This window comes from Somniosus microcephalus, chromosome 17, assembly GCF_052327205.1.
Source record: "Somniosus microcephalus isolate GS21.2 chromosome 17, FLI_Smic_1.0, whole genome shotgun sequence".
NCBI classification, from domain to species: domain Eukaryota; kingdom Metazoa; phylum Chordata; class Chondrichthyes; order Squaliformes; family Somniosidae; genus Somniosus; species Somniosus microcephalus.
In genome coordinates, this window is record NC_141003.1 from 11,589,293 (window position 1) to 11,615,485 (window position 26,193).

The 26,193-nt window shown below is 47.5% G+C and overlaps 1 protein-coding gene across 1 annotated transcript in view; it reads left to right on the plus strand.

The window, feature by feature from the left end:
• Positions 1-26,193, plus strand: part of LOC147105498 (dynein axonemal heavy chain 3-like) — a 201,746-nt gene that overhangs the window by 129,253 nt on the left and 46,300 nt on the right. Inside the window, exons 24-28 of the mRNA XM_086009911.1 lie at positions 5,151-5,329; positions 7,542-7,800; positions 13,279-13,404; positions 19,813-19,990; positions 25,794-25,870. Coding sequence (XP_085866037.1) covers positions 5,151-5,329; positions 7,542-7,800; positions 13,279-13,404; positions 19,813-19,990; positions 25,794-25,870 — 819 coding nt within the window. The remainder of the gene's footprint in view (positions 1-5,150; positions 5,330-7,541; positions 7,801-13,278; positions 13,405-19,812; positions 19,991-25,793; positions 25,871-26,193) is intronic.

The following is a 26,193-nucleotide window of genomic DNA, read 5'->3' on the forward strand; positions in this document are numbered from 1 at the left end:
AAGACACACCTGTTTGAAAGTGAACTCCCCGACCCCCCCCGACTCCCCCACTCTCCCCCCGACTCCCCCACTCTCCCCCCGACTCCCCCCGACTCCCCCCACTCTCCCCCGACTCCCCCACTCTCCCCCCGACTCCCCCCACTCTCCCCCCACTCTCCCCCCGACTCCCCCACTCCTCCCCCGACTCCCCCTCTCTCCCCCCGACTCCCCCACTCTCCCCCCGACTCCCTCACTCTCACCCCGACTCCCCCACTCTCCCCTCCGACTGCCCCACTCTCCCCCCGATTCCCCCCACTCCCCCCCCGACTCCCCCACTCTCCCCCCCCGACTCCCCCACTCTCCCCTCCGACTCTCCCACACCCCTACGACTCCCCCACTCTCACCCGACTCCCCCACTCTCCCCCCAACTCCCCCCCCGACTCCCCCACTCCCCCTGACTCCACCTCTCTCCCCCCCGACTCCCCCACTCTCCCCCCGACTCCACCACTCACCCCGACTCCCCCACTCTCCCCTCCGACTCCCCCTCTCTCCCCCCCCGACTCCCCCACTCTCCCCCCGACTCCCCCACTCCCCCCGACTCCCCCACTCTCCCCTCCGACTCCCCCACTCTCCCCTGACTCCCCCACTCTCCCCCCCCGACTCCCCCACTCTCCGCCCGAGTCCCCCCACTCTCCCCTCCGACTCCCCCTCTCCCCCCCCGACTCCCGCACTCTCCCCCCGACTCCCGCACTCTCCCCCGACTCCCCCACTCTCCCCACCGACTCCCCCACTCTCCCGCCGACTCCCCCACTCTCCCCCCGACTCCCCCCCTACTCCCCCACTCTCCCCCCGACTCCCCCACTCTCCCCCCGACTCCCCCACTCTCCCCCCGACTCCCCCACTCTCCCCCCGACTCCCCCACTCTCCCCCCGACTCCCCGACTCCCCCCCGACTCCCCCACTTTCCCCCCAACTCCCCCCCGACTCCCCCACTCTCACCCTGACTCCCGCCCCGACTCCCCCACTCTCACCCCGACTCCCGCAGTCTCCCCCCGACTTCCCCACTCTCCCCCCGACACCCACACTCTCCCACCGACTCAGCCACTCTCCCCCGACTCCCCCACCGACTCCCCAACTCCCCCCCCGACTCTCCCACTCGCCCCCCGACTCACCCACTCTCCCCCCCCGACTCCCCCACTCCCCCCGACTCCCCCACTCTCCCCCCACTCCATATTCCCGCTCTCGCCCCCATACCCCTTGATGCCTTTTGTTTCTAGAAATCTATCTATCGCCTTCTTAAATATATTCAGTGACTTGGCCTCCACAGCCTTCTGTGATAGAGAATTCCACAGGTTCACCACCCTCTGAGTGAAGAAATTTCTCCTCATCTCAGTCCTAAATGTCCTACCCCGTATCCTGAGACTGTGACCCCTGGTTCTAGACCCCCCAGCCAGGGGAAACATCCTCCCTGCATCCAGTCTGTCTAGCCCTGTCAGAATTTTATACGATTCAATGAGATCCCCTCTCATTCTTCTAAACTCTAGTGAACACAAGCCTAGTCGACACAATCTCTCCTCATACGACAGTTTTGCCATCCCAGGAATCAGTCTGGTGAACCTTCGCTGCACTCCCTCTATGGCAAGTATATCCTTTCTTAGGTAAGGAGACCAAAACTGCACACAGTACTCCAGGTGTGGTCTCACCAAGGCCCTGTATAACTGTAGTAAGACATCCTTGCTCCTCTATTCAAATCCTCTTGCAATGAAGGCCAACATACCATTTGCCTTCCTAACTGCTTGCTGCACCTGCATGTTTGCTTTCAGTTACTGGTGTACAAGGACACCCAGGTCCATTTGTACTTCAACATTTCCCAATCTATCACCATTTAAATAATACTCTGCCTTTCTGGTTTTCCTACCAAAGTGGATAACTTCACATTTATCCACGTTATACTGCATCTGCCATGTATTTGCCCACTCACTCAACTTGTCTAAATCGCCCACTAGTCACTGCCTGCCACCCCGAAAAAGACCCATTTATTCCTACTCTCTGTTAACCAATTTTCAATCCATGCCAGTATATTACCCCCAATCCCATGTGCTTTAATTTTGCACACTAACCTCTTATGTGGCACTTTATCAAAGGCCTTCTGAAAATCCAAATACACCACATCCACTGGTCTACCAGTTATATCCTCAAAAAACTCCAGTAGGTTTGTCAAACATGATTTCCCTTTCATAAATCCATGTTGACTTTGTCTAATCCCGTTGATATTTTCTAAATGTCCTGTTATCACATCCTTAATAATAGACTCTAGCATTTTCCCTACTATTGATGTTAGGCTAACCGGTCTGTAGTTCCCTGTTTTCTCTCTCCCTCCTTTTTTAAATAGTGGGGTTACATTTGCCACCCTCCAATTTGCAGGAACTGTTCCATAATCTTTAGAATTTTGGAAGGTGACAATCAATGCATCCACTATTTCCATGGCCACCTCTTTTAGTACTCTGGGATGCAGATTATCAGGCACTGGGGATTTATCAGCTTTCAGTCCCATTAATTTCTCCAGTACTATTTTTTTATTAATACTAATTTCCTTTAATTCCGCCTTCTCACTAGAACCTCGGTTCCCTGGGAAGTTATTTGTGTCCTCTTCCGTGAAAGATAGGAAAGATAGGCAAAAAGGAAAGGGAGGTGGGGTAGCATTGCTGGTTAAAGAAGGGATTAACACAATTGTAAGGAAGGATATTAGCTCTGATGATGTGGAATCTGTATGGGTAGAACTGAGAAATACCAAGGGGCAGAAAACGTTAGTGGCAGTGGTATATAGACCTCCAAACAGTAATGCGGAGGTTGGGGATGGCATTAAAAGGGAAATTAGAGAAGCGTGCAATAAGGGCACAGCAGTCATCATGCGTGACTTTAATCTACATATAAATTGGGCTAACCAAATTAGTAACAATACTGTGGAGGAGGAATTCCTGGAGTGTTTACGGGATGGTTTTCTGGACCAATATGTCGAGGAACCAACCAGAGATCAGGCCATCTTAGACTGGGTATTATGTAACGAGAAAGGATTAATTAACAATCTTGTTGTGCGAGGCCCCTTGGGTCGGAGCGATCATAATATGATAGAATTCTTCATTAAGATGGAGAATGAAGTTGTTGACTCAGAGACTAGTGTCCTGAATTTAAACAAAGGAAACTACGATGGTCTGAGGCGCAAGTTGGGTAGGATTGATTGGGGAATGTCACTCAAAGGGTTGACGGTGGATAGGCAATGGCAAACATTCAAAGATCACATGGATGAACTACAGAATTTGTTCATCCCAGTTTGGCATAAAAATAAAACAAAAAAGGTGACTCAACCATGGCTAACAAGGGAAATTAGGGATAGCATAAGATCCAAGGAGAGGTCATATAAATTGGCCAGAAAAAGCAGTAAACCTGAGGATTGGGAGCAGTTTAGGATTCAACAAAGGAGGACAAAGGGATTAATTAAAATTCTAACAGGCCTAGACAGACTAGATGCAGGAAGGATGTTCCCGATGGCGGGGAGTCCAGAACCAGGGGTCACAGTCTAAGGATAAGGGGTAAGCCATTTAGGACAGAGATGAGGAGGAATTTCTTCACCCAGAGAGTGGTGAACCTGTGGAATTCTCTACCACACAAGGCAGTAGAGGCCAATTCATTAAATATATTCAAGAAGGAGTTGGATATATTTCTCAAGGCTAAAGGGATCAAGGGGTATGGGGAGAAAGCAGGTACTGAATTTGGATGATCAGCCATGATCACATTGAATGGCAGAGCAGGCTCGAGGGGCTGAATGGCCTACTCCTGCTCCTATCTTCTATGTTTCTATGACAGAACTAAAGTATTTGTTTAATTGCTCTGCCATTTCCTTGTTCCCTATTATAAATTCTCCTGTTTCTGACTGTAAGGGACCATATTTGTCTTCACTAATCTTTTTCTTTTTTACAAAAGGTTGCAATGGCTGTCTTTGATAATGAATTGTGCAGGCACGTGTCCTTACTCTGCGCTCAGTCACTGATCTCAGGGTGCTGCAGCCCCTGCACAAGGAAACATTTTAACCGATCTCCTGCCCGGGTCATCCATTATTGTAAACGGTTTCCACTGGGAAGAGGTTCGATGGTTTAATGAGCTAACCTATTAAATTAAATACCGGAGAAGCATCTTACTGAACTCACATCGACGCTGTAGCCATTAACTTAATGAACAAATCATTCTATCAGAGGTCGTTGCAGAGCCACTACCCCTCCCCACTGTTTGAGTCTGGTCAGCAGAGTTTAACAAACCTGGTGTAACAATGCTTTCTTTGTAATAACAACAGAAAATGCTGGAAAAACTCAGCAGGCCAGGCAACATCCGTGGAGAGAAATTAGAGTCGACGTTTCGGGTGAACCCTTTTTCAAAACTGGAAAATAAATGAAATAGATCGAAAGGCAGGGCTGGTAGAGAACAAAAGAAGTAAAGAGACATTAAGAGGTATTCAAAACCAGACCAGAGGAGACAAAAGACGGCTCAGATTAGGTGTGAAGTGTACTGGCAGAATGAGAGATAGCTGCCATGTGGGAGAGAGAAAAAAAAGGAAATGGGGGGGGGAGGGAAAACCCAAAACAAAGGGGTGGGAAAAAAATATAAGTAAAAATGTAATAGGGACCGAGGTTATGATCTGAAATTGTTGAACTCGATATTGAGTCCGGAAGGCTGCAAAGTGCCTAATCGGAAGATGAGGTGCTGTTCCTCGAGTTTACGTTGAGCTTCCATGGAACAATGCAAGAGGCCAAGGACGGTGAGGTCCGAGTGGGAATGGAGCGGTGAATTAAAATGACAGGCGACCGGAAGCTCGGGGTCACCCTTACGGACTGAACGGAGGTGTTCCGCAAAGCGGTCACCCAATCTGTCTCGTCTGGTTTTGAATACCTCTTAATGACTCTTTACTTCTTTTGTTCTATCGCAGCCCTGCCTTCGATCTATTTCATTTCCTTTCCAGTTTTGAAAAAGGGTTTCGACCCGAAACGTCGACTCTAATTTCTCTCCATGGATGTTGCCTGGCCTGCTGAGTTTTTTCAGCATTTTCTGTTGTTATTTCGGATTTCCAGCATCTGCAGTATTTTGCTATCGTACTAATGCTTTCTTTGTGTTCTTTACCAGGTAGCTACTCACTCCAGTGTGCTGTTTTTTGTCATTTCTAACCTGGCTTACATCGATCCCATGTATCAATATTCCCTCGGCTGGTTTCTAAATCTTTATACCATCTCTATTGACAAAAGCACTCCCTCCAGCCTGCTCCACCAAAGGATAAGCAATCTGAATGACCACTTTACCTACAGGTAATTATTGGAGTTTGTCATTGAAGTGGGATTTATATTTCCCGGGTGGCCCGGTCTCTTTACACTTTGTGCTCTGTTCCACCAAGACTACAGCTCGCTGGCTCGCTTGGTCACCTGTGCTGCGGTGATTGGCCTCGACACGGGCAGTACATGGAGAGCTGCCTCCACGGGGCAGCAAGAGGGAAATGAGCAGCCAGGGTCCCACTCCTGGTTCTTCTGTAGTCACTCACACCTGGCGGACAGTATGTGACGTGTGGAGATCAGCCGATGCCAGGATCAGACCCGGTGTTGCTGCCCTCCATAATGGAAGCTCCCAGCAACACTCATCCCTTGGCTAATGTCTGAAGAAAGACCAGGAGTGTGAGGTCGTGGCGAGCTGCTGGTGCCCATAGGCCCGTACCCCAGCGAGAGTCAACCCCTGCAGCAAAGGCCGTGGGAGGGGCCATCGTTAGGGAAAATTATATTCAATGTTAGATGAAAAATAAGAGTGGGGGTGGGGCGATCTTCCTGGGTTCAGTGCTAGGGTGTCACTTCATCACTTGGTGCAAAGGTCAGGAAAAAGGGGACTTGTTACTCTAGGCCCCGCCCGCTTTAGGTTGCCTGGGATTCCTGAGGCTTCGTTTGAGGGATGGAGCAGGGCCTGGGCCTACGATCGGCGCACACCAAGTGTTGTCATAGAAACGGGGCAGGAAAGGGTGTTTCAGGCCCTCCCTTCTCAATTTCCTATTGTTGCCTGGGAAGGGTGCCCACATGCAGGGGTACCTGAAGACCCTGGCGGTGGGTCTTGCCACATTAATGTTACCAGGATAGGATGAACAGGCTGGGTCTCTCTTCTCTTGAAAAGAGAAGGCTGAGGGGTGCCCTAATAGAGGCCTTCAAAATTATGAAAGATTTTGAAAGGGTAGACACAGAGAGAGTGTTTCCACTTGCGGGGAAGAGCAAAACTAAAAAGAGATAGTCACCAAGAACCCAATAGGGAAATCAGAAGAAACCTCTTTACCCAGAGAGTGGTGAGAATGTGGAACTCGCTACCACAGGGAGTGGTTGAAGCGAATATTATAGATGCATTTAAGGGGAGGCTGGACAAGCATACGAGGGAGAAGGGAATAGAGGGTTTTGCTGATAGAGTTAGATGAGGAAAGACGGGAGGAGGCTGGAGAGGAGCATAAACGCCGGCATGGACTGGTTGGGCCGAATGGCCTGTTTCTGTGCTGTATATCCTATGTAATCCTATATAATGACTTGATCAACAATTCAGGTGCACAGAGGCCTTGTGGCACATACTTCCGGTGTGCCTGACCTCTACTCCACCCATGCAAGGGGACTGCAGGGAAATAGGCCCGTGGCCTGAGCGGAGGTGGTTTGTACCACATAGAATGTGAATCGCTGGCTGGAAGCTCTTGTAATGTCTCCAGAAACCTCCACATTTTACTTAGCTTCTAAATCCAAGTATTCAAGGGAATAAACAAAATTAGTTTAAGTTGGTTCCCCAGTTCATTGCTACTGTAAGTGAGAATTAATGTCTGTTATTGAACTGAAAATATAGCCATTGTTGAATCAGCTATGTGAAATCACAGCAAAAGCCCAGACATCACAATACTGCGACCATCTCAGCCAAAGTACGAAGAATGGGAACTCTCTCCTGAATATTACAGCAAGAAAGTAGGAGATGAGTCAAGCTCCTGATCATCTGTCCAGTCTGCTGATTTAACATGGCGGCTTGTTGATTGTGATTGGTTTAAGAAATACATCTAGGATTTTCATATAAGTGGGGGCTTCTTAGTGTTAACAATTCAGTTGCTGGTATTGCTCGAGGTAAGCGCAACGTTTTAATATTTAAACAAAGGGAGGCAGAGGGATGTCCAGTCAATGGTCAGAGTGAGGGACTGGAGGAAAACACCAGAAAGAGCTTTTATGAAATCCGCAATGCCTCTGTTTAACCATCTCCTTTAGGGAAGGAAGCCTGTCATCCTTACCCGGTCTGGGCCTATATGTGACTCCAGTCCCACACCAAAGTGGTTCACTCTCAGCTGCCCTCTGAGGTGGCCCAGCAAGACACTCAGTTGTATCAAACTGTTACAAAGATAAAGGCCCACCACCACCTTCTCAGGTCAGCTAGGGACGGGCAATAAATGCCGGCATTGGCAGCGACGTCCACAATCCAAGAATGCTGACGTACCTCAGTAAGAAATGGCCATGTTTCCTTTTCCAGTATCTACCAGAATGTCTGTCGGTCCCTGTTCGAGCAGGACAAGATGCTGTTTTCGTTCCTGCTTTGTGTTGGCATTCAGAGGAGTCGGAACCTTGTGAACGATGATGAATGGCGCTTTCTCCTGACGGGAGGAGTGGCGTTAGAGATTCCATTTGTGAATCCTGCCCCCACCTGGGTGAAGGCCAAGTCCTGGGGTGAAATTGTCCGCCTCTCCACTCTTCCCGCTTTCTCCGAGCTAAAGAATCATTTCTGCTCAAAGGTAAGTGCTGGAATGTGTAAGTATACGGAGCTTATAAGAACCTCTCAACGGTAAATATAAACGAGTTATTATTGTGATTCAAAGGACTGTTCACACCAATAATTCCAAGGCTGGCCTGCTGAGATGGGGCAATCTGGTCTGTAGTATGGGCATCAGGACAACACACCATTGAACAATTTTTTCATTATTCGTTCCTGGGATGTGGGCGTCATTGGCAAGGCCAGCATTTGTGGACATGTCTATTCACAACACCAACATTCTGATGGGTGCCCTTGGATGACAAGTCCTGATTGCTGATTGGTCCCCTTGGAGGACACGACACACCCAGCTGGAATGTGTAATTAGATCCTCCCTGCCTACGTAATCAGTTACTTTGCAAAGTGCAATTCGACCCATTCTGACTGCCTACTCCAGACAGAGCAGAGCTCACATAGAACAGACAGGGCTCACCCTCACGGGTTAAGATCTTCTCCCACCCCCCCAAACAAGTTCACGCCCCCACCGCCCAAGTTCCTGACCTCCCCCCGCCCCAAGTATGAAGTGAATAGCGACAGCTTTCCGAGAAATCAACCAGGTCTAGGGGGAGGAGAGGGAGAACGCGGTCCATGTATAAGGGGGTGGGGTTGGAAGAACGTGATCCGTCTTACTAGCTCTCACTTTCATCCCCCCTCCCTTTAGATCTGGATCACTTTCTTCCCCATCCCCACTGTGCCCTCCGTGCTCTTCACCCCCCCTCCCCCGAGTTCCTGACCTCCTCTTCCCTCCCCCTCTCTTCCCCCCTCCTTTCTCTCCCCCCGATCCCCTCTCTCTCTCCCCCCTCCGATCCGCTCTCTCTCCCCCTCTCCCCTCACCCCTCCGATCCCCTTTCTCTCCCGCCGATCCTCTCTTTCTCCTCCTCCTCTCTCTCTCCCCCTCCCCTCTCTCTCCCCCTCCCCTCTCTGTCTCTCCCCCTCCCCTCTCTCCCTCTCTCTCTCTCTCTCTCTCTCCCCCTCACCCCTCCGATCCCCTCTCTTCCCCGCCGATCCTCCCTTTCTCCTCCTCCTCTCTCTCCCCCTCCCCTCGCTCTCCCCTCTCTCTCTCTCTCTCTCTCTCTCTCTCTCTCTCTCCCCCCTCCAATTGCCTCACTCTCTCTGAAGGCTGCTAAAATGTTCATGTAAATAATAACAGTGATAGTCCTGGAGGCTCCTTTAGTATAGTCATTGATTTTCGAAAGATAACCCCAGTCCCAGTAGCAGGCTCAGGCTGGAGCAGACAAGGCAGGCAGCAGCTCCAGGCTGGGCAACGTGGTTCGGCCCCACTCCTGGCTTCCTCATATATCATCATATACTGTATATGTGCGACCAGATCGAGTGCACATGCACAGTGCCAAACAGGCGTGCATAAGAGGGAGTCAAAACATAGAAACATAGAAGATAGGAGCAGGAGTAGGCCAGCCGGCCCCTCGAGCCTGTTCTGCCATTTAATGAGATCATGGCTGATCATCCAAACTCAGTACCCTGTCCCTGCTTTCTCCCCATATCCCTTGATCCCTTTAGCTTTAAGAAATATATCTAACTCCTTCTTGAAAAAATGCCGTGCAAATAATCACTCCGAGCATTTATTGCCCATCCCTAGCTGCCCTTGAGAAGATGGTGGTGAGCCACCTTCTTGAACCGCTGCAGTCCGTGTGGTGAAGGTACTCCCACAGTGCTGTTAGGGAGGAAGTTCCAGTATTTTGATCCAGCGACGATGAAGGAACTGCAATATATTTCCAAGTCAGGATGGTGTGTGACTTGGAGGGGAACTTGCAGGTGGTGGTGTTCCCATGCACCTGCTGCCCTTGTCCTTCTAGGTGGTAGAGGCAGGTTTGGGAGGTGCTGTCGAAGAAGCCTTGGCGATTTGCTGCAGTGCATCTTGTAAATGGTACACACTGCAGCCACAGTATGCCAGTGGTGGAGGGAGTGAATGTTTAAGGTGGTGGATAGGGTGCCAATCAAGTGGGCTGCTTTGTCCTGGATGGTGTTGAGCTTCTTGAGTGTTCATACAAGCATGCAGACTATAGCAGATTGTAGTCCAGAATGAGTCAAACCAATCATCAGAACCTTCAAAATGTTGAAGAAACAACTCGAATCTGGCCATAGCTTTCCATGGCTCAGTGGTAGCACTTTTGCCTCTGAGGCAGAAGATCGTGGGTTCAAATCCCACTCAAGAGACTTGAGTCCATAACGTAGGCTGACACTTCAGTGCAGTGCTGAGGGAGTGCTGCACTGTCAGAGGTGGTGTCTTTCAGATGAGACGTTAAACCAAGGCCCCACCTGCCCTCTCAGGTGGACGTAAAAGATCCCATGGCATTATTCGAAGAAGAGCAGGGGAGTCCTCAATCCTGGCCAATATTTATCCCTCGACCAGCATCACTATAACAGATCATCATTATCACATTACTGTTTGTGGGATCTTGCTGTGCACAAATTGGTTGTCACGTTTTCTACGTTACAACAGTGACTACACTTCAAAAGTAATTCATTGGCTGTAAAACATTTTGGGGCGTCCTGAGGTCGTGATTTTCTGTTCAAGATGGTGACTGAGTTGGGAGAGATACTTCAGAAACACACTCCACAGCAGCACCTACTGGTACAGCCTGCAACTACATTGTTACAGGAAACGGTTTACGTACAGGATTTCCATTCTACAGCCTAGAAATTTGTTTGCACCTGCCTGCTTATTTGCATATGTAAAGGACCTGTTTCAGGCACGGGCTCCGGATGCTAGTTTTTTGGCCTATACCAATATGGCGGGCAGCACACTCCGACTTGTAATGAGTGCATGCTCCCTGACCCCCATATTGGAGACTTATGTGCCCGATTAGCGCCCAAGAAACGAGCACGTGCCATCAAATTTCTACACCTAAGTGTTCACAACAGCAGTTTCAAGGTAAAATGTTTCATTAAAACAGGACAAGAATCTCGGTAACAGAAAATTGGACAGAGAGTGCAACAATGCGTACGCAAAATTTTTGATAAAACATATGAGATAGATAAATAAAAAAATGAATCCTGCCTGTAATTCTGCACAGTTGTTCAGTAAATTAACACATTGTACTGTAGCCAAATTAGCTGATGCTACAAAGATAGGTGGGAAAACAAGTTGTGAGGATAACACGAGTCGGCAAAGGGATATAGATAGGTTAAGTGAGTGGGCAAAAATTTGGCAGATGGAGTATAATGAGGAAAAATGCGAGGTTATCCACTTTGGTAGGAAGAATAAAAAAGCAAATTATTATTTAAAAGGAGAGAGACTACATCATGCTGAGGTACAGAGGGGTCTGGGGGTCCTCGTACATGAAACACAAAAAGTTGCCATGCAGGTACAGCAAGTAATTAAGAAGACAAATGGAATGTTGGCCCTTATTGCAAGGGGGTGGAGTATAAAAGTAAGGAAGTCTTGCTACAACTGTACAGGGCGCTGGTGAGACCACACCTGGAGTACTGCGTACAGTTTTGGTCTCCTTATTTAAGGAGGGATATACCTGCATTGGAGGCAGTTCAGAGAAGGTTCATGAGGTTGATTCTGGAGATGAAAGGGTTGTCTTATGAGGAAAGGTTGAGCGGGTTGGGCCTATACTCATTGGAGTTTAGGAGAATGAGAGGTGATCTTATTGAAACATATAAGATTCTGAGGGGGCTTGACAGGGTAGAGGCAGGGAGGATGTTTCCCCTCGTGGGGGAATCTAGAACTAGGGGGCATAGTTTCAGAATAAAGGGTCGCCCATTTAAGACGGAGATGAGGAGGAATTTCTTCTCGGAGGGTCGTGAATCTTTGGAATTCTCTGCCCCAGAGAGCTGTGGAGGCGGAGTCATTGAATATATTCAAGGTGGAGACAGACAGATATTTGAGCTACAGGGGAGTCAAGGGTTATGGGGATCGGGCGGGAAAGTGGAGTTAAGGCCAAGATCAGATCAGCCATGATCTTATTGAATGGCGGAGCAGGCTCGAGGGGCCAAATGGCCGACTCCTGCTCCTATTTCTTATGTTCTTATCAGGTCCTGTGCGAGGCAGGATTTCTCGGGATGCTGTGTTAAAATACATCTTCTTTCAAATGAAGTGTTTGCATGTCGACTCCCAAATTTGATTTGAGTTCCAGTATAATGTAGAATTTTCTAGCACAAACGGCGGCAGCTGAGCCCACAGCTCAGTGCTGGAAGAGTTAGCCCACAGCCTGCCGTGGTGGGTTTTTCTACGCTGTTCGGGATCGGGGGTGGTGTGTGACATTCACCCACTGCCCCTCGCTCTACGGGAGTGTGTTATGGGGTTTGTGAGCAGGGACCTGCTGATTGGCTGCTTGATATTCTCCCAGTCCGTAGGCTGCGTGCTCTGACTGGATGTGTGCCCCACCGATGCCCAGCCCACCTGTTGTGGTGACAGGGTCAGGGTTTACCATCGTGAGGGCGATGGCTTCTTGCCGCTAACAGGGAGAGTTGTTCCGGTCTGTGTGACTCTGCTGGATCTACCACCCTGGGGACAGGTCTAGCAGACGGGGTGAGGATCTGAGGGGATATGAATGCTGGTCATTGCCTTGTGGCATCCCGAATCTTTCTAATGCTAGCATGACCTCCGTACTGACATCAATATTTACCGCTTTGCGGAACACCTCCGTTCAGTCCGTAAGGGTGACCCCGAGCTTCCGGTTGCCTGTCACTTTAATTCTCCGCTCCACTCCCACTCTGACCTCTCCGTCCTCGGCCTGTTACACTGTTCCAACGAAGCTCAACGTAAGCTCGAGGAACAGCACCTCATCTTTCGATTAGGCACTTTACCGCCTTCTGGACTCAACATCGAGTTCAACAATTTCAGACTATAACCTCTGCCCCTATCCTTTTTTTTCTCTCTCCCACATGGCAGCTGTCGATCATTCTGCCTTCGCCATTCACACTTCATCTAGAGTCATCTTTTTTTCTTAACTTGTCCCATTACCATCTCCTTTTGCCTCGCACCATCATCCCTTTAGTCTTTAATCTCTCCTGCCTTCCATCCTATCACAGACCTTCCCTTTTGTTCTTTCCTCCCCTCCCCCCTCTCCCTGCCCCTACACCTGCTTATAAACCTGTTCCATCTCCAACTTTTTCCAGTTCTGACGAAAGGTCATCGACCTGAAACGTTAACTCTGTTTCTCTCTCCACAGATGCTGTCTGACCTGCTGAGTATTTCCAGCATTTTCTGTTTTTATTTCAATATTTAAACACCACCCTAATGTTTGCACACATTCTTACAGCCATATTTTCACTGGCAAGATGGCAAAACAGAGCCAGCAGTATAACTCAGGTTACCATCCCCCACACTGCTCTGGGCAGGTACCAATCCCACCTGCACTATAAAAACATCCGAATCCAGATAGTCGATGAGCTTTGTTCATGTACCTGAACTCTCGCACTTGTTTGACTGTTAAATGATAACTTGTTCTATGTGAATGTGTGGTGACAGATCTCTGTTTAATGTCTTTAGCTTTCTGAATGGAAGAAAATCTATGATTCCTCTCAGCCTGAGAAAATGCCTTTACCTGATCCCTGGGAAGATGTTCTGAGTAATTTCCAGTCCCTTCTTGTACTTCGCTGCATCCGGCCAGACAAGGTTAGTTCTGCGGAGTTTGTGTATATTTTAGATACACAATCAAAATTCCTTCTTTCGACAGTGGGCTTCCTAGTTTTGTATTCTCTTATACTATTTCACTCCTGTTTCTGAATTGTATTAGACCATTATTGCAGGTTCAGGTATTAAATCTACACACAGGAATGTAATGTACTGGAACAGATAAGAACATAAGAAATAGAAACAGGAGTCGGCCATTCGGCCCTTCTAGCCTGCTCCGCCATTCAATAAGATCATGGCTGATCCAATCTTGGCCTCAACTCCACTTTCCCGCTCTCTCCCCATACCCCTCGACTCCCTTGTAGTGCAAATGTCTGTCAATCTCTGCCTTGAATATATTCAATGACTCCACCTCCACAGCTCTCTGGGGTAGAGAATTACAAAGATTCACGACCCTCCGAGAGAAGAAATTCCTTCTCATCTCCGTCTTAAATGGGCGACCCCTTATTCTGAAACTATGCCCCCTAGTTCTAGATTCCCCCACGAGGGGAAACATCCTCTCAGCATCCACCCTGTCAATCCCCCTCAGAATCTTATATGTTTCAATAAGATCCCCTCTCATTCTTCTAAACTCCAATGAGTATAGGCCCAACCTGCTCAACCTTTCGTCATACGTCAACCCCTTCATCCCAGGAATCAACCTCGTGAACCTTCTCTGTACTGCCTGTGTTACATACGGGCTGCCCCCAGGCAGCACCGGACACTCTTCCGTAACACAGCTTCTTGTGGCAGGTTCCCCTTTAAACTCGCCTCCATTTGCCGACTCGCTCCACCAGCACTTTCTGTCGCTCACAGTCTATGTCTGAAGCAATGGTGCACAAACTGTCCACTCGCCATCTCCCTCAGGAGCTGCAGGCCGTGCGTCTTAAACACAGAGGCTGCCATGACATCAAACGATTTATTCTCAGGTTAGCCGCACCCCTGAGAGTCCAGAAACCTTTGGTACAGTCTCTGGAACTTACTTTCCCCCAGTGTAAACCTTTGTCTGTCCCTGCAGCTCTGGAGTTAAGTGCAGGGGATCGGTGTAGCTGCCTGCCTCGGTAGCCTTTCTAGAGCCAGGGTGTCCCCAGTGTAGCCCAGTGACCCGATCCCCACACATTCCAGGTGGGGCTAAGCCAGTGACTGATGCAATCTGACTATTACCACTTGGGGCTTATCCGCTGCTGCTCTGCCCATTTACCCTAAGGTCTCGGTCATCTTCTTTACCATTGCTGCACAATGTGCTAATGCTTCCAACAACCTCTCCCCCAATCCCCCAAACCCCGTCCTGTTGCACCCTGTATCCTGTCACTGTTACATTCATACTGATTATTTCCTTTCTCAATCGCATGACCTTACCTTTGCACACATTAAACGCCTTTCCATCTCCCCACTTTTTCCTTTTGTCTAGTTTAAATGGTGAGTTTCCTCACCACAATGTTCCAACTAGTGAAGTAGTGTAGTGATAACGCCAGGCCGTGAGAGGTATAATTTTGGTCGGCACACTGCCTGCAATGTGGGAATTTGATCCAGTCAGTGGCAGGCAGGCTTTAGAGTGACTGTGTTGTATTGAAGCACTTTACATTGTTGAGTTCAGACAATGCAGAGCGCCAACACTCGTGAGTTCAAACAATGCACAGTGCCAACACTCATGAGTTCAGATAACGCACAGTGTCAACAATCATGAGTTCAGATAATGCACAGCGCCAACACTCGTGAGTTCAGACAATGCACAGGGTCAACACTCGTGAGTTCAGACAATGCACAGGGCCAACACTCGTGAGTTAAGATAATGCACAGCGCCAACACTCGTGAGTTCAAATAGTGCACACGGCCAACACTCGTGAGTTCAGATAATGCACAGCGCCAACACTCGTGAGTTCAGATAATGCACAGCACCAACACCCGTGAGTTCAGATAATGCACAGCACCAACACCCGTGAGTTCAGATAATGCACAGCGCCAACACTCGTGAGTTCAAATAATGCACAGCGCGAACACTCGTGAGTTCAGATAATGCACAGCGCCAACACTCGTGAGTTCAGATAATGCACAGCGCCAACACTCGCGAGTTCAGATAATGCACAATGCCAACACTCGTGAGTTCAGATAATGCACAGCACCAACACTCGTGAGTTCAGATAATGCATAGCGCCAACACTCGTGAGTTCAGACAATGCACAGCGCCAACACTCGTGAGTTCAGACAATGCACAGCGCCAACACTCGTGAGTTCAGATAATGCACAGCACCAACACTCGTGAGTTCAAATAGTGCACAGCGCCAACACTCGTGAGTTCAGATAATGCACAGGGCCAACACGCGTGAGTTCAGATAATGCACAGCGCCAACACTCGTGAGTTCAAATAATAATAATAATCAACTTTATTGTCATTGTTAGTGCACAAGTGCAGTACAACGAAATGTAGGCTTGCGGCTCCCGAGAGTGTACATTTAGATTAAGACATTTAAACATTCAACATTCATTTGGCTTGTAATACATTAACATAAACATAACCATAATAAATGGTTATGGGATACAGAGGGGAGCTGAAATAGGGGGTGATGTGCTGCCAATTATAGAGAAAAAAACAAGTCAGCTTGGTAGACAGGGCAAATATATAAGGGCAAGGCTGGATGGCATCTATTTTAATGCAAGGAGTCTTGCAAATAAGGTGGATGAACTGAAGGTGTTGATAAACACATGGGAGTATGATATTGTTGCTATCACGGAGACATGGTTGAGGGAGGGGCAAGACTGGCAGCTCAATATTCCGGGGTACAGAATCTTCAGGCGAGACAGAGGGGGAGGTATAAGAGGAGGGGGTGTCGCAATATTAATTAAGGAGTCAATTACTGCAGTAAGGAGGGATGATATATTAGCAGGTTCCTCTAATGAGGCCATATGGGTGGAGCTTAAAAACAAAAAGGGGGCAAGCACTTTGCTGGGAGTGTACTATAGGCCTCCAAACAGTCAGGGGGAGATAGAGGAACAGATATGTAGGCAAATCTCAGAGAAATGTGCAAATAATAGGGTAATAATAATGGGGGATTTCAACTTCCCCAATATTAACTGGGATAGTCAGAGTGTGAAAGGCTCAGAGGGTGTAGAATTCTTAAAGTGCATCCAGGAGAGCTTTTTGAGCCAGCATGTAGAAAGTCCTACAAGAGAGGGGGCGGTACTGGACCTAATTCTAGGGAATGTGGCCGGCCAAGTGGAAAAAGTGCTAGTAGGTGAGCACTTTGGTGATAGTGACCATAATATGGTAAGATTTAAGGTGGTCATGGAAAAGGACAGGGATGGGCCGGAAATAAAGGTTCTAAATTGGGGGAAGGCCGATTTTAATAGGATAAGGCAGGATCTGGCCAAAATGGACTGGGATCAGCTACTTGTAGGAAAATCCGCATCGGAGCAATGGGAGGCTTTCAGAAGGGAGATTGAGATCATACAATGGCAACATGTTCCCGTAAAGGTCAAGAGTGGTTCCAAAAACCACAGGGATCCTTGGATGTCAGGGGATATACGAGAATGGATTAGGAAAAAAAGGAGGGCTTTTGGTAGATACAAAAGGCTAAAGACGGAGGAAGCCCTAGAGGAGTACAAAAAGTGCAGGGGGATACTTAAAAAAGAAATTAGGAGATCAAGGAGGGGCCATGAAATAACACTGGCGAGCAAAATAAAGGAAAATCCTAAGATGTTTTATAAGTATATTAAGGGTAAGAGGATAACTAGGGAAAAAATAGGGCCCATTAGGGACAAAAGTGGCAATCTGTGTGTGGAGCCGGAAGATGTAGGAGGGGTTCTAAATGAATTTTTTGCATCTGTTTTCACTATGGAGAAGGACGATGTAGACATAGAAATAGGGCGGGGGGACTGTGATATGCTCGAACATATTAACATCGAGAGGGAGGAGGTATTGGTGGTTTTAGCTGGCCTAAAAATGGATAAATCCCCAGGCCCGGATGAAATGTATCCCAGGCTGCTGTGTGAGGCAAAGGAAGAGATTGCGGGGGCTCTAACACATATATTCAGGACCTCTCTGGCCACAGGGGATGTGCCAGAGGACTGGAGAACCGCTAATGTAGTACCATTATTCAAGAAGGGTAGTAGGGAAAAACCGGGGAACTACAGGCCAGTGAGCCTAACATCAGTGGTAGGAAAATTATTGGAAAAAATTCTGAGGGACAAAATTTGTCTCCACTTGGAGAGGCAAGGATTAATCAGGGATAGTCAACATGGCTTTGTCAAGGGAAGATCATGTCTGACTAATTTGATTGAATTTTTTGAGGGGGTGACTAGGTGTGTGGATGAGGGTAACACAGTGGATGTGGTATACATGGATTTCAGTAAGGCCTTCGATAAAGTCCCGCACAGGAGACTGGTCAAGAAGGTAAGAGCCCATGGAATCCAGGGTGCCTTGGCACATTGGATACAAAACTGGCTTAGTGGCAGAAGGCAGAGGGTGATGGTCGAAGGTTGTTTTTGTGACTGGAAGCCTGTGGCCAGTGGGGTACCACAGGGATCGGTGCTGGGTCCCTTGCTGTTTGTGGTCTACATTAATGACTTGGATATGAATGTAAAAGGTATGATCAGTAAGTTCGCGGATGATACAAAAATTGGTAGGGTGGTAAATAGCGAGGAGGGTAGCCTCAGTCTGCAGGACGATATAGATGGGTTGGTCAGATGGGCAGAACAGTGGCAAATGGAATTTAACCCGGAAAAGTGCGAGGTGATGCACTTTGGGGGGACTAACAAGGCAAGGGAATACAAAATGAATGGAAAGACCCTAGGCAAGACGGAGGGTCAGAGGGATCTGGGTGTGCAAGTACACAGATCCCTGAAGGCGGCGGAACAGGTGGATAAGGTGGTAAAAAAGGCATATGGGATACTTGCCTTCATTAGCCGAGGCATAGAATATAAGAGCAAGGAGGTTATGATGGAGCTGTATAAAACACTGGTTAGGCCACAGCTGGAATACTGTGTGCAGTTCTGGTCGCCACACTACAGGAAGGATGTGATCGCGTTAGAGAGGGTGCAGAGGAGGTTCACCAGGATGTTACCAGGGCTGGAGCGCTTCAGCTATGAAGAGAGACTGGGCAGATTGGGTTTGTTTTCCTTGGAGCAGAGGAGGCTGAGGGGGGACATGATTGAGGTGTACAAAATTATGAGGGGCATAGATAGGATGGATGCTGAGGAGCTTTTTCCCTTAGTAGAGGGGTCAATAACTAGGGGGCATAGATTCAAGGTAAAGGGCGGGAGGTTTAGAGGGGATTTGAGAAAGAACTTTTTCACCCAGAGGGCGGTTGGAGTCTGGAACTCACTGCCTGAAAGGGTTGTGGAGGCAGAAACCCTCACAACATTTAAGAAGCATTTGGATGAGCACTTGAAATGCCATAGCATACAAGGCTACGGACCAAATGCTGGAATATGGGATTAGATTAGACAGGGCTTGATGGCCGGCACGGACACGATGGGCCGAAGGGCCTCTATCTGTGCTGTATTACTCTATGACTCTATGACTAAAGTGCATTGGCAGATGTGCAGGCTTTAGAGTTTATTTGTGGAGTTCAGTAGGATGACAGCCCTGGGAAAGAAGCTGTTCCTAAATCTGGTTGTTTGGGTGCGAATGCATCTGTAGCGTCTCCCAGATGGCAGGAGGGCGAACAGACTGTGGCTGGGGTGGGTAGGGTCTTTGATGATGGTCCGTGACCTCCGTAAACAGCGTTTCTGGTATATGTGTTCTATGGTCGGTAGCCGGGTGCCGGTAATGCGTTGGGCAGTTTTGACTACCCACTGCAGGGCTTTCTGGTCATAGTAGCTACAGCTGCCATACCATACTGTGATACAGTTCGTCAGGATGCTCTCTATTGTGCAGCGGTAAAAGTTAGAGAGGATCAGGGGTGACAGGTTACATCCCTTCAGCCTCCTTAGGAAATATAGGCGCTGCTGGACCTTCTTCACCAGAGAGGAGGTGTTGAGGGACCAGGAGAGGTCTTCCGTGATGTGGACTTCAAATAAAGCACAACGCCAACACTCGTGAGTTCAAATAATGCACAGTGCCAACACTCGTGAGTTCAAATAGTGCACAGCACCAACACTCGTGAGTTCAGATAATGCACAAGGCCAACACTCGTGAGTTCAGATAATGCACAGCGCCAACACTCTGCAACATTCACACACCGCACCACACACTACACCTCACACACTAAACACACCACACACCACACATCGCACTCACCACAGAACTGCCTGTTTCTTTAATCGACAGTAATTAATCTTTCCCTGTATTAAAAGCAGGAATATTTTGGCCAACTCGCTATGGGATTTAATTTGCTGAGTTGCTGGGATTTGACAGAAGCAATAAGTGATATCAGCGCTCCGACAGCTGTTTGCCTGTTTCTTTTCCTGCAGGTAATTCCAGCTATCCAGCAATTCATCACTGAGAGAATGGGTGCTGCTTATATCGAGCCTCCAACGTTTGATCTTCAGCACAGCTATAAGGGCTCCAGTCACTTTACGCCACTGATCTTTGTCCTTTCTGCTGGAGCCGATCCCATGGCCCTACTTATGAGATTCGCTGAGGAGCAAGGTATTGCTAACCAACGGGTATTTTCATTTACTTTCTTAGAGTAACGGATACAGATGTGTCTCAACAACAACAGCTTGTATTTATATAGCGCCTTTAAGTAAAACGTCCCAAGGCGCTTCACAGGAGCGTAATCAAACCAAATTTGACACCGAGCCACATAAGGAGACATTAGGGCCACCGACCAAAAGCTGGGTCAAAGAGGTTTTAAGGAGCGTCTAAAAGGAGGAAAGAGGTAGAGAGGCAAAGAGGTTTAGGAAGGAATTCCAAAGCTCAGGGCTTTGGCAGCTGAAGGCACGGCCTCCAATGGTGGAGCGAAGAAAATCGGGGATGCACAAAAGGGCAGAATTGGAGAAGCGCAGCTATCTCGGGGGTTGTAGGGCTGGAGGAGGTTACAGAGATAGGGAGGGGCCGACCAACAACAACAGCAACAACTTGTATTTATATAGCGCCTTTAATGTAGTAAAATGTCCCAAGATGCTTCACAGGAGTATTATCAGACAAAAATTTGACACATAAGGAGAAATTAGAGCAGGTGACCAAAAGCTTGGTCAAAGAAGTAGGTTTTAAGGAGCGTCTTAAGGGAGGAAAGAGAGGCAGCGAGGTGGAGAGGTTTAGGCAGGGAATTCCAGAGCTTAGGGCCCAGGCAACAGAAGGCACGGCCATCAATGGTTGAGCGATTATAATCAGGGATGCTCAAGAGGGCAGAATTAGAGGAGCGCAGATATCTCGGGGGATTGTGGGGCTGAATGAGATTATAGAGATAGGAAGGGGCGAGGCCATGGAGGGAGTTGAAAACAAGGATGAAAATTTTGAAATCAAAGCGTTACATAACCGGGAGCCAGTGAAGGTCAGTGAGCACAGGGGTGATGGGCAAGCGGGACTTGGTGCGAGTTAGAACACAGGCAGCCGAGTTTTGGATGACCTCAAGTTTACCTAGGGTAGAATGTGGGAGGCCAGCCAGGAGTGCATTGGAATAGTCAATTCTAGAGGTAACAAAGGCATGGATGAGGGTTTCAGCAGCAGATTAGCTGAGGCAAGGGTGGAGACGGGAGATGTTACGGAGATGGAAATAGGTAGTCTTAGTTATGTGGTCGGAAGCTCATTTCAGGGTCAAATATGACACCACGGTTGCGAACAGTGTGGGTCAGCCTCAGACAGATGTTAGGGAGAGGGATGGAGTCAGTGGCCAGGGAACGGAGTTTGTGGCGGGGACCGGAAACGATGGCTTCGGTCTTCCCAATAACTAATTGGAGAAAATCTCTGCTCATTCAGAAGAGGGATTTGAACACAAGGATGAGAATTTTAAATTCAAGTCGTAATTAATGAATGCCATTAACTAATTAAGTCTTAATTAATCCCACATGCTGTGAACTAGCCATTGATGAGATCGACCCATAACACATACTGTAGCACGAAGCACCTCGCAACACTGTCATATCACAGGCACAAAATGCTCAAAATACTCACGACCAAAGCTCTCGTAGAGATTTCTGTATTTTTATATGTTACACATAACTGTTATTAAAAGCGGCAGTGTTGTGGTCAGTCAGTCCAATCTACCAACCTGTAACGTGAATGGGTTTCGTCACTTCTCACTCACTCACTTCCCCTTCATTCCTCCTGTTGTGGTTTCTCCAGACAGACCCCTAGCGGGATTTATTTTAACAATTATTTTATTGACGTTAGTTGGTGTCTGTTCCATTTTGACACTTGAGAGAGATCAGGCTCCCTTTGGGCATTGCACACGAACTGAAACACTTAATAGCAAATTTAGAAAAGCATTTTTTTCTGGAGATTTTGAAGTGGAGTTTCCGCGTTGGGCACGATCAGCGACCCGGGCGCAAATTGTGCTCAAAATGGCGTTGGCGTTCCGAATAGATTCTATGGTTCAAGTTTCCACTCGAGCTCATTTGTATAATGATAAACGTAAACCCTTCCATGAACCAACGCAATCGGGCAGCGTTTTACAACATAATTGTTTCTTATTTTCTTGCATTAAAAATATTCCTTGATATATTTAAGAATCAAATGCGGTTTTATTAATACAGCTGAAAATGGGCTTATCACAAATCAGCATTTGTAATCAGAGTGTCTACCACCTGTGAGTAACCTGATTTTAAATCACTGAAAATAACTTTAAAAAAACGATACAGAACCATTCGCTAGTCACCTTGGTGTACAGCAACATTTTCTCTAGTCCGCGCGGCCGCACAGCTCTCTGCCGGTCCCGCGCAGCCCGGGTCATAGAGTCATAACGGCACAGAAGGATGTCATTCGGCCCATCGAGTCCATGCCGGCTCTCTGTAAAGCAATCCAGTCAGTCCCATTCCCCCGCTCTATCCCTGTAGCCCTGCAAGTTTATTTCCCTCAAATGCCTATCCAGTCTCCCCTTGGAAACATTGAGAGTCTCCACTTCCACCACTTCCGTCGGCAGCGAGTTCCCGGTTCTCACCACTCGCTGCATAAAAAAGGTTTTCCTCACATCCCCTCTGTATCTTTTGCCCAAAACCTTAAACCTGTGTCCCCTAGTCCTTCTACCATTAACTAGTGGGAACAGCCTTTCCCCGTCTAGCCTATCCAAACCCATCATAATCTTGTACACCTCTATCAAATCAACCCCTCAACCTCCTTTGCTCTAATGAAAACAAATCCAGCTTCTCCAACCTGTCCTTGTAGCTAAGCTCTGGTTTTTCTAATGTTAAATTTTGCACACACGCACAGCCCCTTAAACACCACCCCCCCCCACCAAAAGTAGGGGGAACATTGGTATACAGTACAAAAGCAAAATACTGCGGATGCTGGAAACCTGCTGAGTATTCCCAGCATTTTCTGTTTTTATCAGTATGCAGTAGTCAGTTTCTTAATAGATTAAATATTTTTTGATATTTAAAAGATATCCTGGCGCCTAAAAATCTGCCTTAATTTTAAGAGCCTCCTCAAAGGGCCGCAATTATTGGAAATTCGCCATGGTGATTAATTCGGTCTGGGGCGGGGTCAGTTTTGTGGGCGGGGCCTGATTCCAACGCGATGTTTTTTAAACTGGCGTTAAAGATCACGGAATCTCGATTTGCGCTGGGCGTAATTTGCTCTTGAAATTCCGCGATCTTTTGCGCCGGTTTGGCCAATTTCAGGTGACCCAGTGGAAACTCTACCCCCCCCACCCATGTCTTGGTAGAATTTATTCACCGGTTGAAATGAGAAGTTTCAGTCAGTTTGTGTAAAGCCCCAAGTAATGTAAAAAGGTCCTGCTTTTGGGGTTATGCACTATTCAAACGCATGTATTTTGTTGCTTTAACTTGTGATCTGTAGCATTATGGATTCCCATTTGATGGTGAGCTGTGTAAGGGACAGATTTTGCGATTGGCGGCGTACCTACGGAGATGGGGGGGCCCTCCTTCGCGAACTTACTGTTTGACGCTGCATGACAGAGGGCAGCGTAATGGCCCAGGGTTCCCAGGACTGCAGCGAGTGCGGAAGCGCGCCTGGGATCACGTAGGCCTAGTGCTCCAATCAGTGAAAGCCCCGAGTTTCCTCTTGACAGATGTGTGGGAACCAGCCTCAGGGTTTAACAGTTAATTGTTCAATGGGATATGATAACTGGCACCCAGGGGAATAAAGTTACAGAATAAGGCGACAGAGGAGAAAGGAGGGGGCTTTTACACATAATGGCGGGGGAGGGCGCAAATTGATATTAGATTTTTTCTTTTCATTAATTAAACTGTATTTTAGTACATTGTACCATATTTATTCATGATATCAAATTGTATTACTGCCTGTCTAAACTTTTGATAAATTAAAAAAGTACACTCCTTAAAGCATTTTAGCTATTGCTGAACCACATCTAAAGGGGATTTACAGCCAATATTCTTCAACCACCGTTGCCAACTTTTAAAGAGAAGGTGTGATTCTGGCTGGATGCAAACTTATTATTTTCACCATTAACGCAGCTTCATTAATCATCACAAATAACCTGCAAAAGAACGGAAAGGTGGTTCCTTTCACAGTGAAACAGGCTCCTGCGCCTGCTTTTACTAACCGTAACATTTCTGTCCTTAAATGCCGGGCAGTTGGTGGGCAATTAGCCCAACTCTGCGCCAGCAATGAGTATTTCCCCATCAGTGCGGGTCATCTGTCAAGTCGCAAGTTCGGGATTTCGCGCAAGCACGTGCGGAAATCCTGAGCGTGCGGTCAATTTCAAAGGCGGTATGACGGCGTACTCTCAGAGTACGGCATCACGCCCACCGCAAAATCTGCCCCATGATGTCAGATAAATCTGTTCCACAGAGCTGTAAAAAAAAAACTTTCATTCCTCAAAGTTTGCAATTTTAAAGTTCACTGTTCGCTGGGGGAACATTTTATCCACATTTATCATCTTCAGCCGGCATGCAATATCATGAAAGGAACCACTTTCCCATCAGGACTAGAAAACTTTAGCTATGAGGAAAGATTAGATAGGCTGGGGTTGTTTTCCTTGGAACAGAGGAGGCTGAGGGGAGACGTGATTGAGGTGTATAAAATTATGAGGGGCCTAGATAAAGTGGATAGGAAGGATCTATTTTACTTAGCAGGGAGGTCAAGAACCAGGGGGCACAGATTTAAAGTAGTTGGTAGAAGGATTAGAGGGAAGATGAGGAAAAAATGTTTCACCCAGAGGGTGGTGGGGGTCTGGAACTCACTGCCTGAAAGGTGGAGGCAGAAACCCTCATCACATTTAAAAAGTACTTGGGTGTGCAGTTGAAGTGCCGTAACCTACAGGGCTACGGACCAAGTGCTGGAAAGTGGGATTAGGCTGAATAGCTCTTTTCCGACCAGCACAGATACGATGGGCTGAATGGACTCCTGTGTCATAATTTTTCGATGATTCTATGATTCTACCATGATAACGTTGCCAAGCTCCCCACCAGTCAACCAATTTAATACTAATGAGTGCTGAGTTGCGAGCAGTTTCGTGCGATGGATTCACACCCAACATGAACTGGACTAAGACTTTTTAATACATTTCACTGAGACCCTTACAATTTTAGAGAAAAGATCCTTCAATCCCAGTGTGGCATGGAATGTCAGTCCTTTAAATTCATTCTCGGGATGTGGGCGTCGCTAGCAAGGCCCAGCATTTATTGCCCATCCCCTAATTGCCCTTGAGAAGGTGGTGGTGAGCCGCCTTCTTGAACCGCTGCAGTCTGTGTGGTGAAGGTACTCCCACAGTGCTGTTAGGGAGTGAGTTCCAGGATTTTGACCCAGCGACAATGAAGGATCAGCGATATACTTCCAAGTCAGGATGGTGTGTTACTTGGAGGGGAACTTGGAGGTGGTGGTGTTCCCATGCGTCTGCTGCCCTTGTCCTTCTAGGTGGTAGAGGTCGCTGGTTTGGGAGGTGCTGCCGAAAAGTCTTCTTACTGGGTAAATGTAATCTTGTTATTGTGAAATATGTATTTTTTTGAATCTTTTGTTTTATTTAAAACCTTATCTTATACATAAGTGATTTCAGATAAAAATGGTGGACAAAAGAATTTCAAAAACCATTTTGAGTGATTATGATTGATTCATCAACAAAGTGTGACAGGCAACAGTTTACGTTTGAATTCCCCATTATAAAATGTTTACATACAGAATCCCATCAAAAGCAGTTTATGTAGGCCGTTTCCATTGTAAGTTTTGACGTCAAAAGTGTTACAGGAAGTAAGTATTTTGGACTAGAAGTGCGCAGCAAGATGTTTAATATACGTACAGTAGATATGTATTTATGTTCATTAGGAAGGTATCTTATGAATGCAGCAGTTAAAATGGGCGCTGTCTGTTTTAGGAATGGGAGCGGCGAATCTCCAAACAATCTCCCTTGGCCAGGGACAAGGCCCAATTGCTGGAAAAATGATTGAAAAAGTAAGTTTTTGAATAGTTATTTGGTAAGAATATTTTATTTTACCTGAAGTTGGTCCTGGTTATTTAATAGTTTCTGAGAGATAAGAATGGAACAGATATTCAGACATTCCCACTTGTGACGGTGTCTACGACCTAACTTTTCTAGGTACCTAGAACAACTTTCTTCCTATTGACCTTCCAACAAGCCTAAAGAGGAATTGTTCACAATCATACAGTAAAAAAGGGGAAAGCAGCTTGCTGGTGTCTGCTTAAGCAATCCCCAAAAGCAACTTAACAACATCTGAAGAGACTCCTAGCTTCAGGCACCCAGAGATGACAGGAGT